General features: G+C 56.5%; 1 protein-coding gene across 1 annotated transcript in view; it reads right to left on the bottom strand.

Moving 5' to 3' along the window:
* LOC138915047 (cadherin-23-like) overlaps positions 1 to 19,578 on the bottom strand; it is a 315,540-nt gene that overhangs the window by 262,294 nt on the left and 33,668 nt on the right. Inside the window, exons 2-3 of the mRNA XM_070226845.1 lie at positions 15,110 to 15,181; positions 8,680 to 8,757 (exon numbers count right to left, since the gene is read on the bottom strand). Coding sequence (XP_070082946.1) covers positions 8,680 to 8,757; positions 15,110 to 15,176 — 145 coding nt within the window. The 5' untranslated portion in view covers positions 15,177 to 15,181. The remainder of the gene's footprint in view (positions 1 to 8,679; positions 8,758 to 15,109; positions 15,182 to 19,578) is intronic.

The following is a 19,578-nucleotide window of genomic DNA, read 5'->3' as shown; positions in this document are numbered from 1 at the left end:
TTATTATTTTTGTTTTTAACCACAACAGCCTATGTCTGTCATCCAAGACACAACACAAATTGCTTGCCCCACTGCTGGTCGGCCTTCTAAAACGCCTCTCCCACGGCTTCAGCCTTCAAAACCCAGCCACCCGATGCCAGCTCCAATACGAAGCCTCTTCATCCCCGTGCCCAGAACGAACTGCCCCACTCTTGGCATCGGCAGCACTCCCAGCTCACGCCTCCCTCTTGCCTGGGGTGGGCTGGGCCTCCACCATTGCTCCTCTTCTCCACTCCAAACTGGGGTCCTGAAAAGCAATGACCCACATACAGAATCCCAAAGTTGTGGTTAGGTGAAGAGGGTCTGGGGTCAGGCAGCACTCGGTTCAAGTCCAACTTCCATCCTACACAAGATGTGTGACCCTGTGCAAGTTGCTCACCCTTTCTGAGCCTCTGCCTCCTCATCCGTAAATTGGGGGTTATAAGGCCCGCTTTCTCGGGGTGCTATAAGGGTTCCATGAAGCACTGTGTATGAAGAGCTTACCTGGACAGGTGAGTGCCTGATGGAAGATAGCCGCCACTTCCCAGTTATCTTGAATGTGTGAGTCCCCACCCCACCCCCCCAGCACAGCCTGGCACAGGTGTGCAGTGCAGGCCATTAACAGCCCGCCCGCACGACAGGTGGCACATCATCGTTATCATTAGTGTTATTATGGCTGCGTCCAAAACACCTGCCCCACCTCCCCAACTGTGGTGAGGGGCAGTCCACAGCTGGGGCTGCCACAGGCTCCACCTCTGCCCAAGAAGGAGCCTCTTGGGAGTGGCTGTGGCCCAAAGGACCCCCAAGAGGGCACAAATCTGACCTATCACCTCCTCTGAGGGCCTATGCTGCCGTGGAGAGTGATAGAGGAGGCCAGGCCACGGAAGCTCCCAGGCCCTGTCAGGGGTCCTGCGAGTCATACCCCCTCCCAGAAGGAGCAGTAAAGTCCCTGCTCCGGGAGGACACTAAGAACCCAGGGCCCCAGGCCCCTTGGTCCCGGCATCTGATCATCTGCACAGATCCGGGGTCACCTCCCTCCTCTAAAACCATGCCCCCCACACCCCCAAGCCGAAGCCACAGCCCCAGGAAGCCTTGAGCTGTCCTTACTGCCCTCCCTAAGCTCCACCCCCAGACCGCGGGAGCTGTGAGCACCTCGAGCCCTTTCTCCAAGCTTTAAGTCCCAAGCTCGCAGCCCAGCAACCCAGGAGGACGCCCTGCTGCCCCAGGCCGGAGGCACTGCGCGCGGCATGCGCGGAGCCCCGAATTCCGGGGGCAGCTGGTGTGAAGTCAGGGTAGCCTTCACCTGGAATCCAACAGTAATCCACGGGGACCCTTGGGCAAGCAGCCCCTCTCGGGCCTCAGTTTCTCCATCTGTGAAGTGGGAGTGTTTGACTAAGATAATGGTCATCAAATTGTCCTACAGGAGGCCCCAGGTGTCACCACAAGTCCTCTGAAGATCTGTCCCGTGGGGGGTAAAAGTGAAGATGGGGAAGAGAGGCTGTTGCAGCCCCCACTGCCTACTCTGACCTCAGCTTCGACCACAGGTGACTATTCTCCTCAGCTCTGACTATTGTCTAACGCATTCTATTGCTGTTTTGTTTTTGTACTGTTATGAGCTACCAGGCTACGCTGCCTCTGGACAGGCGGTTGGCAGAAAAGCCCAGCCACGCTCGGAGCACACGCCCCGCTGATGTTCGGGACCCACTGCACGCCTCACGCCCACTCCCTCCAGCCCTGCCATTCCTGCCACTTTGCCACCAGCCCTTCCTTGCCAAGGAACTGCTCCGACCCCCCCGTCCCCAGGTCAGTCCTAAGGGACCCTCTGGTAAGAAAAAAATCATTCTCACCCTGTGGTTCTCCATCCTTTCCTGAGAGATGATTTCTTCCCTTTCAGAGACAACGGGAGAGGGGCACAGGGCAGGAGGGACAGCCCCTTCCAGGACCACTCCCAGGAAAGGCCCGAACCCCTCTCAGACTGCCCTCTCACCCACCCTCTCCACGTCTGCTCCAGAGCCCCAGGCCCAGATGCTCACTAGCCCTGAGTGTCTGCCTGCCCACACAGCTGGCCATTCGTGTCAGGCCACCCACATCTCCCACTGCGCCCATGGGGGCCGCCCCGTGGGGAGCTGTCTGCGGGCTCGTGGGCACACAGCTCCTCCGTCTGCTGAGACCGCTGACGCAGGGTCAGCCCACCTGAAAACTGCTCTCCCTGGTCCAGACGAAGCAGCTGGGTATTGATGGAGTTTGCGGAGAATTAATCAGGACCGACTGGCAGCGGTGCCAGCGCTGCCCGGGCCCCATCCATCCTAATGAATCCTGAGCGCCGCTTTAATGCTCCTGACAGGACTAATTTAGTCGTGCAGGTGATTAGCGTGGGCATTATCACCTGCCTTGTGGCTCAAGATGCTTTGGGGGTCCTGGGGGTCCACTTGGGGAAGTGGGCTCCACGTGCACCAACTGCAGCCACACATAGAGGGACCGGGAGCCAAAGAGAGGGGGTCGGCAAGATATTCAACATCCGCTTGTCCTTGCTTCGTCCCTTCGTTCTCTACTCACTCAACCAGCACGGGCTGAGGCCCGTTTGCACCGGGCACTGTGCTTGGCACAGAGGACACATGGGCTCAGCTCACTCCGCCGTAAAATGGAGATGACGACGCCTCTGTCTGAGATCCTGTGAGGTCCACAGGAGGCCACACATTTAAAATGCTTCACAGAGGTCCTGGCAGGAGGCTGGCCATCCACAAATGCTAACGAGTATGATCACTCTGCAGTCTTACATTACACATAAAGACTAAAATTATAATTAATTGTAACGCCAATATTAATAAAAGTAATAAGTAAAAATGAATGGCAACGGGGAGTTACACACAAACAACCAGGACAGAACTCGCCGAGCGCGTCTGTGAGGTGAGCACAGAGCAGAGAGAGGTGGGGGCAGGGAGGCTGCGGCCGGCAGGGCAGGCGACCTCGGAGCTACGCCTTGGACGACGAGCAGGCATCTACCAGGCAGGTACGGGGCAAGGGCCGGCCGGGGCGCAGGTGCGGTGGTGACACAGCACAGGGTGTCGGGGCTGAGCAGGTGACCATGGCAGGACAGCAGGGTGTGTGTGGGGTGGGGTGACAGGCCGTGGTCAGGCATCCTCATGCCTTCCTCTAGGCACTTGGAGGCTCTGGTTGGAGGTGTGGGAATTGGGACAGAAGGAGTGGCCTGGATGCCCAGCCCCCAGGGACACCAGCCCCTGAGACCTGAGGTACGAGAATTAGGTGGCCACTGAGGGACATGGGCTCCATGCCCCTCTCAGAGCCCCTCAGTCAGCGTGATGCCTCCAAGCCAGACTTCGTGCTGCTGCTCTGTGTCCCTCCCTGGGAGCCAGCCAGGGCTCAGCGCCCCCAGGGCCCCCAGCAAATATGCCACACACAAGCCCGGCAGGCAGCTGGGGTGATAAAACTTCGACCCCTGGCAGGATGCGGGTTGCCATTCACAAGCACAGGCACGTCCGGCGTCTGTGCCATCTGGGGGGACATGCTCTCCTGGGCCCACTCTCTGGGCAGCCATCCCTGTCGTTACCCACACCTCGATCCTGACACCCTTCGTGGGGAGCGTCTGACCCGAGACTCCAGGAGGGATGGCGAGCAGGCATGGAGCCAGCCCCAGCCTCTGCCTTTGAAGATCCCCCCACGTGCTCACAAACTCCAGACCTCACTCCTTCCCCAAGGCACCCCGAGCCCCAGGCACACGGCTGAGCCCAGGGGATGCAGAGATGGCCCAGGCCACCTGAAAGCATTCACAGGGCAAAAGAGAGACAGATGAGCAACCGAGAACAAGAACACCGCGACTGGGATTAACAGAGAGGGAAAAAGGTGAAGGAAAGAGCACTTGGATCCTGCCTAGAGAAACCCAGGAAGGCTACATGGAGGTGGCGGCATCTGAACTGACTTGACTGACCAACAGAGGCTTATCACGTTCTAGGCAGCAGGAGCAGCAACAGCAAAGGCTGAGAGGTCAGAAATCACCTTTCACACTCAAGGAACTGCAAGGAGATGGTGTGGCCAGAGTGGCGTGAGTCAGGGAGGGGAGGACGTGAGGCGTGAGAGGTGGCAGGGCCTGGACTGCAAATAGCCTTTATGCCGTCTAAGAACGCTGGCTTTCGTTCCAAGAGGGACGGAGGGGCCTGAGCAGATCTCGTGACAGGCTCTGTCTCAGGTTGAAAGGGCCCCTTGACCACTCAGCTGCTGGGGTGAGAAAAGGCTGCTGCAGGACAAGGGGACCAGGGAGGCCACCAAGACCATTCGGAGGCTGCTGGGGGAGTCCAGTCTTGGCCCCTGGTGGAAGGAGTGGAGGAGTGAGAAGTAAAGAGATTCTGGAAATATTCTGAAGAGAGAGCCAACAGGATTTCCTGATGAATTGGATGTGAGGTGAGGGGGAGAGGGAAGAGGCAGGCGGGCCCCAAGTTTCTGACGGGAAGGATGGAGTTGCACTCTTCTGAGATGCTGAGAGGGGACGGCTGCCCTGGAAGCAGGCATCTGGGGGAAGGTCAGGGGTTCAGCTTTGGAGACGCTCAGGCTGAGAGCCCCGTAGACGCCCAGGTGGAAAGGCGGGTGCAGAGGTGGACGTATGAGCTGGAGGCTCCTCTGCGAGGAGGCCCAAGCAGAAGGCGGAAATCTCAGAGCTGTCAGCCCATAGAGGGGACCTAAAGCCGTGAGACTAGAGGAGAGGTCCAGGGAGTGAGAACTTAGGAAGAGACACAGGAGCTGGGCCCGGGGCCCTCCCACGCTGAGAGGTCCAGGAGACACAGGAGACAGAGAAGGAAGCTCTGCCTGAGAGGCGACGTCCTGAAGGAGACGAAGACCGGCTGCTGAAAGATCACAAGGTCTGAGAATTAAGGACTGGCTTCGGCCACATGGGGGTCATTGGTGATCTTGAGATGAGCAAGAACAGGAGAGCGTCTGGAGTGGATTCAGGAGGGCAGCTGGAGACAGCACCCTCGAAGAGGTGTCCCTCATCCTGAAGGTGCCATGTGGCCGTTCACTGCTGGCAGCCAGGGCCAACCAGCCTGACCAGGCACTGCCCTTGATCTGCCCTTGTTCTGCCCGCCCAGGCCAGGCTCTGCTGCCAGAGACTGATGTTCACGTCTGGAGCGAGACACACAGAGACCAGGGGACCCTGAATGTTAACAGACTGGGGGAAGGCAGGGCTACTTAATGACTTCATTTTGCTTCTGTCTTCAGGTGGGAGACGGTCTTCAAAAAGAACATCACGCAGAGGGAATTGGAAGCTGGGATGGGCGAGGAGATAGTACCAGAATGTGTAGCCTCCAAGGGATTTCAGATGGCCGAGCTGTGCCCTCCCGTTCAGCTCCCAGTGAATGAGAGGCCCCGTCTCAGCCCCGGAGAGCACACACAGAAACCACCTGCTGAGAGAGCCTACAGCCAAGCTCCAGCTCCGAGTCTCAAAGGAATTCAAAAACGAATTAATTAAAACACTTAGGACACTGTCTCAAGCACTCAGTAAACACTGTTATTGCAATAATACATATCATACGTATATACTGTATGTCATATCCTATGTTATAGCATTATTATTGTTCTGCAAGCCTCTAGTGGTCAGAATTAAGCTCAAGGGGTAGGAGTTCCAGGCACAGGTTTTCATACTAATAACAGGAAGGGTTTTTTGTTCGTGGAACTGTCCACAGCACAGAAATGAGCTGCCTTGTAAAATCACGAGCTCTCCATCACCGGGCGTCCAAGCGGAGGCCAGACAATCAGCCCGGAGCGGGACATTTGGTCTGCCCACAGCTCTGACCGCCTCCTCTGGTGAGCTGACACTCAGAACGGCGTGGGATCTGCCTCCAGCCATTGGCACTGACCACCCCACTGAGCCCAGCTCACCTATGTGCTTATATGTCCCCCTGCAACCCTGTGGCTGGCAGGACAGCCGAGCAGCCATCCCTGGGCCACACACAGGCTCTCCCTTCAGTGAGGTCACATGTTCCAGGAGTAGAGCCTTTGGAGGTAATGGTATTGTACGTAAACATCCCAATGATCCAGAGAGGGGACTATCCCATCCCCATTCCGCAGATTAGAACACTGAGATTCAGAGAGCAAAGGGCTAGTGAGAGCCCAGCCTCAAAGTCAAGTCTCTAGGCCACCCCATTCCACATGGCAGGCAAAGGGCCAGCCCCTGCACAAGCCATTTCAACCCTCATCCTCACCGTGGCCACTGCTGCCAGAGGTTTGCACCCTGCCATGTCCACATGAATCCACATCGAACCTCTGAATGGCCGAGGGCCACGTAGGTGACAGCAGTCAGCGGAGATCTCCAGGCCTGTGTTATCTGAGGGCCTGGAGACATCTACCCAAACCAAAGCTCACTGAGCCCATCTTTGCAATGCCCTCTCACTGGTGAGACATGGAGGTAGAGGCCCAGAGAGGGGCGGCACTGTGCCCAATGCCACACAGCAAGGAATAGAAACTGGGCTAATGACTTTCAGGCCAGAGCTGTGCTGCCCCATCCTGGCGCAAAAGGAAGAAAGGAGGCCAGGAGGGTATAGGCCAGCTCAGAAAGATGAGCAGAGCTGTCTTCCAGCTCACTGAGCCCTCTATCCTCCCTACGGCCCCCTAGAGCCAGGGATTAATCCCCACTGCAAGGGACAGACACCCCCACTCTGACTTGGCTGAGTCCTGGAGTTGCTCCTGGAAGCCGATCGATGCTGCTGTTTGCAGAAGACGATCAAGAGCCAGAGCCAGAGGCGGAGCAGGGCCTCCTGGAGGGCTCACGAGGCATCCAGCCCAGGGCCTGTCACTCTCAGCACTGGCCAAGCAATACCCCCCCACCGCCCTTCCCTGCATCACACCCTCTGAGGACCCCACACTCAGGGCCGAGCAGGGCAATGCAGTGTCACTGATGGGGTGGCAGAGCCGGCACTGCTCACCTGGGGCCTTCACCTCTCCCCGCCAGCAGCTCTGGTCAGTTAGTGGCTGGCCACACCTCTGCCTTGATGGCCCACGTGTCCCAAATATATTCCCTCCACCACAAAGGCATCTCGGGAGGATGAGGTTAAAACAGACACTTATAAAAATCGGCCACAGGAACGAGTGTGTGGAGGACCAGGAAGGGGCTCTCTCAGGGCTCTGCTCAAGTGCCACCACTGCCCCAATACCTCCTGCTTCCTCCCCTCGGCCCTGCCCCCAGAGGGACGGCCCCTCCTCCTTCAATCCCCCTTGGGACTTAACCAGACATCTGGCTCAGCCCTATTACTCAGGACGCTGATTTCTTTATCCCTGTCTGCAAGAACACTCCAGAGAGGCAGCCACCTCCTTCCTGGACGGCCCTTCAAACACCCAGATCCCCAAACCCCAAATTCCGCCTCACAATGCTGACCCGTGGGGGCTGCTAGCACCAAAGGAGGGGTCACTTTCCACAGGGGCCCCCACAATTCCTAGAAATAAAACGCTCTGGGCCATGGGGGCAATCCCCACAACAGTCAGAAACATGCCCGCTGTGCCCAGCACCCACCTGCAGAACAGCTTCCCCCAGGGGCAGTGGAAGGAAAGACCTCTTCAGGGGCTGCTCACCCACCCCACAAGCAGCAGGGACAGCCCAGGGCCGCCGAAGGCTCCCTGCTGCAAGCAGAGGCTTTCTTGGACGAATTTTGCATCTACTCTACCACGCACCTACCTTTGGTTTTATATAAAAGCGTGTTTGAAATTACCTATTAGTTAAATATCTTAACACCCCTCCGCTCTCCAAGCCATCCGCTTCATTTCTAAGTACAAGCAGTGCTCCAGAGAGACGTACCACACCGGCCCCTGATGCACACTGCCTCTGGTGCACAGCCCCGCCCTCGCAGCCACACAGCAGGCAGACCTGAGTTTAAGCCCCTGATTAGAGGCATTTCCCCAAAATGACCCTGATGAGAATGAGAGGACAGAGGAGGGAGCGTTGGAGGGGGTGAGTGGGACCCTTCCAGGCACTGTTGTTTGCAGCCACGCTCACAGGCACGAAGGCCTTCCCACCAGCACAGCCGCACGACAGGTCGTTCAATTCAACCCCCATTTCCTGAGAAGCTTTGGGGTCCCTAGAGCCGAGCTAAGACCATGGGGCCACGTGCACAGATCTCCAGCTACAGGTATAGGAGCCCAGCCCTCAGAAGGGGGCTCATGAAGACAGACCTGGGTGACAGGGTGACCAGCTGGGGGCGAGGGGTGGGCACCAGGAACCTCATGATCACCTCCTAAATAGTTTTTTCTAATGACAAAAACAGGTATAATCAATGCAGTAAACTCAGTAATCGCAGAAAAGTACAAAAGGCTACAAAACAAACTCTCCAACAGCCTCCATCTTCAAATATCCCAAGGAAGACGAACGAGACGTTTTGTAGGACAAACCTAGGGCGGAAGTGAAAGTCAAGCAACTGCAGCTCAGTGTGGCTCTGACACTTAGAACTCCCCTCTGTTTGAATGGGCCACCATAGGAAGTACAGAGTGCCCCATCCCTGGAGGCAACCAAGCAGAGGCCACGTGAACAGCCATCAGGGGTGCCATGGAAGGGGCTCAATAATGGGTGGAAGCTGATCTCAGTCTCTAAGACCCCCTTCACTTGTGGGAAAGGAGCTCACCCCATGCCACCCAGCATGCCCACTAGCCCCTGGGCCAACTCACCCACGGGCGTGTCCTCACTGATCAGCAGGTATGTGTCAAAGAAGTGGTTGGTGAAGAAGGGCAGTCGGTTCACCTGGCCTGGAAGTCAGAGAACAAGAGCATCAGTCAAGTTCATGCATTCTGCAAGAAGACACAGAGTAGGGGCTGCAGTGGGCACTGAATCTGTGTCCAGTGCCATGGCCACTTTCCTAGGACCCCAGCAGGTCATTGTCCTGCCTCGAGGCAAAGGGGTAATAATGCCAGTAGGCAGCAGACAGCTGTCAGGCCGTATGGTCAGCAAGGCCACCAGCTATACGTGGCTGTTGAGTCCTGGTCCACACTGAGACATGCTGAAGTGTAAAATACACACAGGACTTTGACGACTGTATGAAAAGTGGCTGTGAAATCTCTCTTTAATCTCTTATATTGATTACATGTTGAAATAATAACATGGTTGGATATATTGGGCTAAGAAAAGACATTATTTAAAATGAATTTCACCTGTTTCTTTCCTAATGCGGCTCCTAGAAACTCTTAAATCTCACGTGTGGCTCACACTGCATTTCTAGCAGGCAGCCTGGCTCCACATGGAATGTGACCTCAGCAATGACAGGAGCTGCCTGGTTTGCTGACCGCTGCAACCCTGGTGCCAGATCAGGGCCTGGCTTAGGAAGCCCGTAGTAGGTATTTGCTGTGTGAAGGAATGGCCAGCTGAGCCTGTAGCATAAATAACAATAATAATAATAACAGCTGCCATCTATGGAACCCTTCTCCCAACCAGGCACTCAGACCACCTCCATCAACCCTCACGGGACGGCGGGTGCCCTCATATCCCCATTTTACTGTTGAGGAAAAGGAGGCTGGGGGGATGAGTGGTCACTTGCCCAGGGTCACACAGTTGGTAAGTGGCACTGCCATACTGGAAGCTGGACGATGAAGCCTGTACTGCTCTGTGATGCCTTGGGTAGGGCAGGTCTGCAAGCGGCCAAGGTGATACCCACAAGGGCTGACGAATTTCAGGTCTACAAAGAGCCCCCAATACCACGAGTTCCCCCACATGAAGCCTCCCCGAGCCTGGCTGCGCCTGCCCCCTGAGCCCCCTGCAGTGGCCTTCAGTAGTGTGGTATAAGTATATTTGGTCTTTGTCCCGTTCTGGCACAGAGCTCCAAAAAACCTTGGAATGTTCCAAGTCATCAGTGTCTTTTGCTATTCATAAGGAGCCCCTTTTGACCACATCTGATTCTATGCCAATGAGGTGACTTAGGGTGGGCCTCTAGACAGCCTCAGGATGGGGCTGGTCACCAGAAAGACCAGGTGACCGCATCCACGTGCTGAGGGGGTGGCGCACCTGGAGAGGGCATGGACGCTCTGAACCCCTCTCCCCAGCCCTCACCCTGTGCTCCTCTTCCATCTGGCTGGTCCTGAGTTGTAGCTTTTATATTAAACCAACAAATGTAAGTGAAGGGTTTCCCTGGGTTCTGTGAGTCATTCTAGCTGGTCGAACCCGAGGAAGGGGCCGTGGGAACCTCCATTTATAGCCGGTTGGTCAGAAGTACAGGTGCCCTGCGACTCACCACGGGCCTCTGAAGCAGGGCAGACTTGTAAGGACTGAACCCTTAAATCTGTGGAATCTGACACTAACTTCAGGTAGCTAGTGTCAGAATTGAATTGACCTGTTGGACATCCAGTGGACGTCCAGGAATTTGGAGAACAGGTTGCTGGTGTTGGAAAACACCCCAGAAGTAGGCAGGTGAGGGCACTTCTCCCTCGGCCCCTGCCAACAACCAGGGGGTGGCTGGGCCGACTCATGTGGAGCCCGTTGTCGTGCAGCACACACATAAGTGGCTCCTGCTGGGTCCTCCAGGAGCATGAATGTGGGCAGGGCGCCACCCTCCCTTCTCTCATTTCTGCTGACCTGGGGCTCCCTCTGAGCGGTGCCGGCCTCCGGAACACAGAGCCCAGCTCCCAGAGGGTGACAAAGCTGGAGTCAAGGAGGGGCACTTCCCCTCCCGCCTGAACGCCTCCTAGCGGGGAGGGGGCAGAACTAGCGGCATATCCACCCCTGCCCCACTCTGCTCAGGCAGCCAGGCCGGTGCCATTTCTCATTCTGACCTCATTCTCACTTCCTGACCAAGACCACTGCCCACTGCCTTCATTTGCCAAATTCCTACTCATCCTTCAAGTTTTATCTTAGTTGTCCCATGTTCTAGGAAGCCCTCCCTGACCTTCGTGACTATGCATATGCACCCGCACACACCGCTCCACCCTCTCACGTCAGGAACCAGAGTCCCGCACACACAACAGCCTCAGAAGGGGCCTGGTAGTCCAGGGCCTCACTTTGTTTGGAACCTTCCTGCGCTTCTTTGTAGCTAGATGACCTTTCCATGCCTCAGTTTACTCATGTGTAAAACAGAGATAATAACAGGACTTGCTTCATGGCTTTCCTGAGGATTAAATGAGATTACATACATAAAGCGCTTAGCGCTATGCCTGGCACCTTGCAAACGCTGGATAAATGGTAGCTATTATCAATATTGGTATTAATAACAGTGTCGCCTGCTCAGCCAGAGGGGAGTGCTTTTGACCCCCACTGGGGCCTTTGGGCTTCAGGACGGAAAGCAGGCTGAGCCCAGATACCAGGCTCAGGGGTGCCCAAAGAATGCAGCATGGGCCCCGCTGCTGGGGGAGTGAAATAGCGAGGAAAAAAAATCGCCTGCAGCAGCGTCGTTCACTTTCAAATTTTATTTTGCAGGACCTGCCACTCATCAGCCACAGAGCGCTCTGCACGGGCAGATGGGCAGAGCCTCAGGGACACATCGCCTGCTACATACCAAGCAGGACCCGTGTTCTGGGAAAAGGCCCACCACCCTCAGAGGCCCTGTGGCCTTGGGCTGCCAGTGGGGGCACCTGGGGACTGGGATGCGGGTGGGGAAAGGGACATGTGGATAGGTTACTTGTTCCCTTAAGACACTTGGAAGGCACGAAGGCTGTGTCCCCTGGAAGCAAAAACCACTGCCTCAGGAGCTTGGAGGCCTCCAGCCAAGCAGGAACAGAGTGGACGTACAAGGGAGGGGACAATGGGAGACTTCTGTGAAGGAAGGGGAGTCCCAGCTTCCCATGCCCATGACCCACCCCTTGTCCATGCCCCCCCACACACATACACGTGTGCACAGACACACGCGCACACTCACTCCCTAAGTCTGCACCTCTGTCCGCTCTGCCCTGGACACCTTCTCCCCGTCCCTGGCCCACTCACACTGATCGTGAAGCAAGCTTTTAACCACCACAGGCCTGAGGGCAGAATGCAGCATTGGAGCTGCTCCTGCCAGCGGCAGGAGCAGGGAAGGAAAGAACTCTGGATGGGGACAGGAGCCTTGGCCGAGCTGGAGGAGTGCAGCGTCTGCACTGGGAAAGAGCAGGACACAGGTGCGGCTATGTGGGGAGCGCAGGCCAGGAAGCACAAACCTTATGTGGAATCCTGGGATGGGGGACGCCTCTAAGGGCTTGAACGTTGACGAGTGGCAGAGTCTCAGCTGGAACCAGCTGAGCCTGAATCCAGCCCAGCCCACCTCCCCAGGGCTCCGGGAGACAACCGGGTGCTGAAGGCACAGTGGCTCTCACTGAGAGCCCCATCAGGTAGAGCCCCAAATCCCCCCGCCCCCCCACCTATGACAAGGAAGGGGCACTGGACAGGGAGTACAGAGCTGCGTCCAGGAGTCAAGGTCTCGCATCCTCTGCCTCTCCCTGCTGCATGACCTTGGGCAAATCTCTCTCCCTCTCTGGCCTCTTTTTCCCAGCCTCGGGATGGGGACAAAAAGCCCTCACTGCCCTCCTGCCCGGCCTCCCTGCCAGAAGGGTCCTATGCACAGTGTCACTGTTTTGTGGGCTGCAGTGTGGCCCACGGGAGCCCCAGACTGACAGCTGACGTCAGGCAGGGAAGCTGGCTGCCCACAGTCAGGGCCCTCATGCCAGGTGCCTGGGGACTGCCTGCAGGACCCAGCAGGACGCTCAGGGGCAGGCCTGCGCAGGACCGCACCTCCTGCCCTCCCAAAAAGCCCACAGACAGAACACGAGAAATGCCAGGGAGCACACTGAGGCCACAGAGGAGAAGGACAGGAAGCTTCAGCAGAGAGACAGGCCGACAGGCGGGTTGACACCTAGGGGGTTTGTCCCTGAGCCTGACCCATCTCTGACTGCCAGTGATGGGGGGAGAGATCAACTGAGGCATGGGGTCAGATGGAACAGAGTGGGGAGGGGCCATGAGGTGTGGTCTGGGGTACCAGGGAAGGGCTGGGGTCAGGGACAGACATCAGAAGGGCAGGGTGGGAAGATGGTGCCCTTCATTCTCTAGGGTCAGCCACGACCCCATCATGCCAAAGGAACAACTTTGGCCACCTTTGTCAGGGACCAGAAAGAGGGGACTGTGCCCCAGCAATGAGAGAGAGCCGGGCCCTCACATATACATGCAAAGCAGGCTAGCCCACAGGCAGGCTGGTTTTGCCACAGCATTGCTGGGTGGCCTTGGGCAACTTGTTTAACTTCTCTGTTTTCTGGGCTCCATTTTCTCCCCTTAGAGAAAGATAAGGTTGATAATAAAAGAACAACACTTATTTAGCACCTAATATGTGCCAGGCACTATTCTAAGTGCTTGATACGCATATTAACTCATCTGATCATCTGACAACTTAGAAGGAAAGTCCTATCTCCTTCCTACTTTAGAGACAAGGAAGCTGAAGCACAGAGAGGCTAAGAAACTTGCCTGAGGAACCCCTTGGAGACACTGGGGGGACCCCAGGAGTCCGGGCTCTATGTGCCCCGCTTGGGACACATAAACCATCTTCCATCTGCGGAGCTCAAGGGGAGACTGCCACCTCTACTGCGGAGGCAGCGAGCTCCTCGCACCTGCTTTATTTTTACATCTGTATTTCTTTGTAACAGAGGGCAGAAGGTGTAAGTGTCCAAGGTCATCGAGTCCCTGGGGAGGCTGAGGAGTGTCCTGACTTCCACCGTCCAGCAAACCCAAAGGGTCAGAGCTGGTGTCAGGTGCCCCCCACTGAGGCCTCCCTGAATGGGGCAGAGAGGGGCAGGCGGGGGCGGGATCCTGACAACCGCCCCCACGGAGGCTCAGAGACCCCTACTGAGGCCCAGCCAGGCCCTGCTATGTACGACCTTGGGCCAGATGCTTCTCCAGGCCTCAGTTTCTCCCCTGCAAAGTGGGCCGGGATTTGAGAGAGGGTGTGAGACCCGTTGCCGCTCTGCCCCTGAGAATGTGTGAGACTGTCAGTGAGCTCCCCATCACAGGGGCATCCCAGCAGAGATCCCTCCAAGCATGGAGGCCAGGAGAGGGGGTCTTCAAGGGACTCTCAGGCGGCAGGACACCAGCGACACGCCAACAGGCACGAGCTGGCTCTCTCCAGAGGCTCTAGCTCCCTGGAGCAGGAGAAGGAGCTGGCCCCCCTCAGGAATGTGTTTGCCTGTGTCGCCAGGCACGTGTGCCACGGCTCTTCCCCTGGGACACCCTGGCCCCAGGGGACACCATGCCAGCTGTGCTGCTGTCCTGGCCTTCCTTCCGCACAGCCCGGAGCTGCTTTGCTCCTCACTACCAGGTGTCCAGGGGCCAACGGAGAAGCCAATGGCCAGGCCTCTCCTGGCATCCTCTGTGGGTGCCAGAGCCAGAGCCGGCAGCAGCCAGGACCAGGGGAAGTCGGGCTGGTCCTCCCGGCAGGGAGGAAAGGCTCCCAGCCACCACACCCACGCCTTTGCTCAGGCTGTTGCCTCCTCCAGGATGCTCTCTTCCGGCTCTCTGACTCTAAAATGACTTTCTGTCTTCAAAGGCCAGATTAAGCATCTCCCTCCGGGCTGGGTCTCTCCCATGCCCGCAGACCCAGTTCATCTTCTCTGACGGGCTTCTCTGGAGCCCGACGCCCTGGACCACCACTCTACTCACCCTGCTTATAGTACATCCCAGCTGTGTCCCTGCCCCGCTGGACTCAGAACTCCCGAGAATGTCACTTCTTCCATACCCCGAGAATGTCATACTTCCATGCCCAGGGATGGGCACAGTAGGCACACCCCGCATCACCCAGTAGGTGCTCAAAAGCCAGCTGTGAAGAAACTGTGGCCAGACCCTGCATCCCAGCAGAAGGACAGTTCACGGCCACAGGTGCCTCTTCCCTTAGAGCCCAGGTATTTTTAAAGGCTCCTCCCCTTCCCCCAGGTGGCCCGGCCCTGGGGATGGCTGGTATTGTCAGCCCTGTGAGAGCCGCAGAAGCAACTAAGGTCAGCGAGGAAGCGTGGGCCCAGTCACGCACACAGTAAGGCAGGGTCTCCGGCGCCCCAGAGCAGCCCCCTCCCAGCCCGTCCCAGAGCACAAACCCCAACCCCTGGCCCTCACACCCTCCAGCCCGGCCTCGCACGCTGGCTGTGAGAGGAGGGTGGGGGCTGGACTTACCCCAGCTTCCAGAGATCAGCACAAAAAGCCAGACCACATGGCAGCCGGTGGCGACGTGGCACCTCATGGCTCCTGGGGACACAAAGAAGGAGAGGGTGAGAAACCTCCTATCGGTGGGGTCTGCTCTTCAAGCACCTCCAGCACATCCCCAGCCCTGAAGCTCCAGGGAGAACTTGGGCCTGAGAAGGGAGGAGATGGAATCAACACAAGTGGGGGTGGGGGCTCAGAGGACCGGTGGGAAAGAAGAGGGGTCTGTATCACTGGTTTCATCATCATCCAATGCGGGGTGGAACATGGCGACCTGAGGGTGACCGGGCGGCGGGGGGGCAACAGTGCCCTCTTTGCCTCTCGGGGGCTGGCTGCACAGCGCGGGCCAGGAGATGGGGGCTGAGCAGGAAGACAGGTGTCTAGGAGAGGGCTGGGCAGGCCCCATACCCTCAACACCCCAGCCGAAGTGCCCAACAAGCACGTCTCGTCCTGTTTTTTATAGCCACCATATTATCTCATAACCTTGGATGTGAAAGGAGGAGCAGGCCACAGTGTCCATGGTGGCACAGAGAGAGGAAGTGACCTGCCCAGGGCACCACAAAAAGGCTGTGGGAAGCTGGAGCAAAACTGTGGGCGCTCAGAGCTAAGCTCTAGAGAGCTCTGGGGCCCAGCTGCCAGAGGCTCAGCAAGGTGAGATCCCATCTCTGAGGGTGGTGGGAGGTGGGGCTACTCCCTCCCACCACAGCAGTGGCCTGCCCAGCCTCCTACGGCAGGGCCACGGTCCTCTGCTAACTCCTTACCCGGACAGTGGCTAATGGGCAGGCCTCCCTGGAGACCAGCAGTGACCAGGAAAGGAAGCCAGGAAAGGCCACGAGGGGCCCACGCTCCTCGGCAGGGAAGCCCTGTCTCCCACTGAACTGTCAGCCCTGTTAGCGCAGGGACACGGCCCACTCAGCACTGCAACCCTGCGGGGCCCAGCGGGGTGCATGGCATCCTGCAGTGAGCACCTACTGTGCGCCTTGCCCGGGGGCCGTATCCACCCTGGTCCACACGTAGGGTCTGGAGGCCAAGAGCCGCTAACACTCTGCTCAGAGACCCCCAACTAGTGAGTCATGGGGTCAGCATCCGGACCCAAGGTGACATGCCACCTCCCTTGTCAATAAGTGTTGGGAAAGACATGGGGAGGCGAAGGGAACTGAAGGAAAGGACCTTTTGGAGAGACTTCCACATGTCTGCAAGATCTAGGGGCGAGAGAGTCAGAAAGGGCTGAGAGTGCAGATCCCTTAACTCCGGGCCTGGGGCGGTCTCTCTCTCAGCCCCACACCCCGAGTGGACAAGAGTGACCCCACCAGGAGCTGCCTGACCCACACAACATGCAATGGCCCATGGTGCCCTTTCATTTTCCTCCAATATCGTACTTAAAATGCCCTAATTACTGGGTATGAAACAGTCATTTGAAGCACAGAAGATTCTAAGATGTATTTAAATAATAAAGACAAATGTCCCCGTCCTATCGCAGCATTCCCACCGCTCCAGTTTCTGAGTGATAACAGCCTATCACGGGGCTGCAAACTGAACTGCCTACAGGGACCAGGCAGGGAACAGGAGTGAGGGAGACGCCGCGTGGGTGGGGACGATGACCATTCGGAGGCCACACACTGTCCCAAAGTGGCAGCTGCTGACGTGTTTCAGCCAAGAGGGAATGTGGGCCCAGTGTGCCCAGAGCGTCTCATTTTTCTCAATAAAAAGCTAGAAATTTGGCTTTTTATATGAATTCAATTTTTAAATGTTGGCAAATAATTCAATTTTTGTGAGCCAAACGTAGCTGGTCCAACAGCCAGAGTGGGCAGGTTGGGCCTGGCACGCAGCCTACCAGGCTTTCTCTGCACCCAGGCAAAAACGGTCACATTACACACACGGATGGAGCAGTGTGGCTACTGCTGATCCCCAGAATAACGGAGTCGCCCCTAGACAAAAGCAGCTAGCTTTTCTCATGTCATATATTTCACAGATGACTCTGCAGGTCAACACTGCTACATCCACCTCCTTCTTTTTAAGAGCTGAATAACAGTTCACAGAATGGATGTTTTGTAATAGAGACAAACATCCCCTACTGTTGGGCACTTGGGTGTTTCCAGGTTCTTGCCGCCACAGGCAGCACCACAGTGCACATCTCCCTGCAAATAATTGTGTTGGGAACTTGATTGCTCTCGAACTTGGTTCTCTAACAGTGGTGTCGCTGAGTCAATTAAGTACAACACGGAACATGTCTGTAAACTTTTACTAGACATTACCATATTACCTCCTGAAAAGGTGGCAATTCCCACGCCCTCCAGCAGTGAATGAGAGGCCTCCACGCCCACCTGGAAGCGTCCCTTTTTCGAATGGCTGCCAATCGGATGAATGAAACATAGCACGGCACTGTTGCTTTAATTTGCATTTCCCTAACTACTAGTGAGGTCGAGCAGGATGCCTTTTCCTAAACATGCAAACTACTTTCCATCTGTTATTATCTTGTGCTATCCTACCATATTCTGCAAAGATGTTAGCATCACTAGCATTATCCCTGATTTACAAGTGGAGAAACTAAGGCACAGAGCAATTAAGTGACAACCTGACATCTCATAGTGAGTGAGCGTCTGAAAAAATCTCCAGCCTTCTGCCTTTCCAAACCAGATGTTACGAGGAATAAGCAACATCTGCTAAGAGCACCATCCACAAATAGCTGGGGAGCGCGCACCGTTCTGCTGGGTGGTGCAGGGAGTTTGCAGTGGAAGGAAGGAAGAAGATGAACACTTACCAGAAAACGCCACAGGCCAGGGGTTTTCACGGGGATTATTTTTATTCTATCCTCCAAAATATCTCTATGATGTAGATGTTACTGTCCCCATTTTACAGATGAGGAAATTAAGGCCCAGAGAGGTCACTCTGGGATAGAAACAGAGTCCCATGCTATTTCCATCACACCATGCTGCTGACCCCACCCTCGCCGCCCCGTTTCCTAATCTGTAAAAGGGAAGGCACAGCCCCTCCCTCAAGAAGCACAGCAGACAACACGACTGACACAGGATGAATGCCTGCAAAGCAGCGAACGTGTGTGCGTGTGTGCAGACACACGCACACGTGCACCATGCATCGCATTTTCCACAGTGCTGCTTCTGGCTCTGACACCGCCAGGCACGCTGGGCCTCCAGTCTCTCTCCTTAAATGTCTGTTCATCTCCTTTCCCCTTCAGAGGCATGCCCCCCACCTGTCAGGTAGGGCAGCCAAACAGCCCTAACTTTGCGGGACTGGCGGGGCCACCTATGGAGCACCCAGAAGCAAGGACAATCTTTGCTCCATCCTGACTGTCCATCCTCACCTTGGGGCGAGGTGGCACAGACACTAGGACAAAGTGGCACAGGCTTCAAAGTGTGAAGCAAAATGGCCAGGCCAAAGTGGGTCCATCCTGCTGCTCGGTTTCCCTGCGGTCCCAGATGGTGTTCTTCCTCTGGCCCCTTTAGCTATGAGGAGGAAAGCAAGGCCCAGAGAAAGCAGAGGCTAATGGCAGTGGGAAGAGGACCCTGGACCATAAATTCCAGCCCAGGCATGGTGAGGGATGCTGCCTTTGGTGGCTGGCATTCCCTTGGCACTGGGACTCTAGTGAGCAATATGGGCCCCCCGGGAGAACCTGACCTCGCTCTGCCTGTGCAGCAGCTGTTCCCCAGCCTCCTGCCCAGCAATGCTGCGAGACCTCCCCACCGTGTGAGGCTGCACCACCCTCAGGATGGGGCCTGAGCTCCCAACTACCCTCAGCTGTCCCCAGTGGACCAGGAAACACAGACACACGCTCTGTGGGCTTCCTGCCTGGGCCTGGGATACGTGCCAGAGACCCGCCCCAGAGGTCCGAGCAGGGTCACAGCCTGCTGCCCCCAAATCTCTCAGGTGCCTGGCTTAGAGCCCGTTCTTGCAGAAAGCCTTCTGGAAATCTCTCAAACATACTCACCGCGCAGAAGACAGCCAGGCCCCAAAGCCCCAGGCTGCCAATTCCCAACACCCTTCTTCATGCTAAGTCTTGTATCAGGCACTGTGGGAGGATACAGGGCCGTGACACAGCTGGAAACATGTGCTAGGTGTCAAATAAGTGACGTAGATTGTCACTGCCCAGGGCCATCAGAAGAGAGAAAGCCTGGGCCTTCTAGAGGGGGTGAGGTGTCAGCTGCACAGATTTCAAGGAATCACAATGCTAACGTTTACTGAGCACATGTTATACACCAGGCACTGTGATGTACAGTGCGCTCTACATGCTGGGACTCAGAGAGGTTAAATAACTTGCCCAAGGTCACACAGCTAGTAAGTGGTCAAGTCTGGGTTTGAACAACATTTTGATGGCCATCAAAGGTCAGTCTCCCAGCCTCGGCCCTAACCCTTGCTGAGTTCAGACATGTGCCCCAGGGCAACGCCCAGCCAAGGGCCTGGTGGGGAGGCCCTGGACAGGACTC

This window comes from Equus caballus, chromosome 1 (genome assembly GCF_041296265.1).
Source record: "Equus caballus isolate H_3958 breed thoroughbred chromosome 1, TB-T2T, whole genome shotgun sequence".
Lineage (NCBI taxonomy): Eukaryota > Metazoa > Chordata > Mammalia > Perissodactyla > Equidae > Equus > Equus caballus.
Note: the sequence above shows the minus strand (reverse complement) of the source record. Positions and strands in the feature narration are given on the sequence as shown.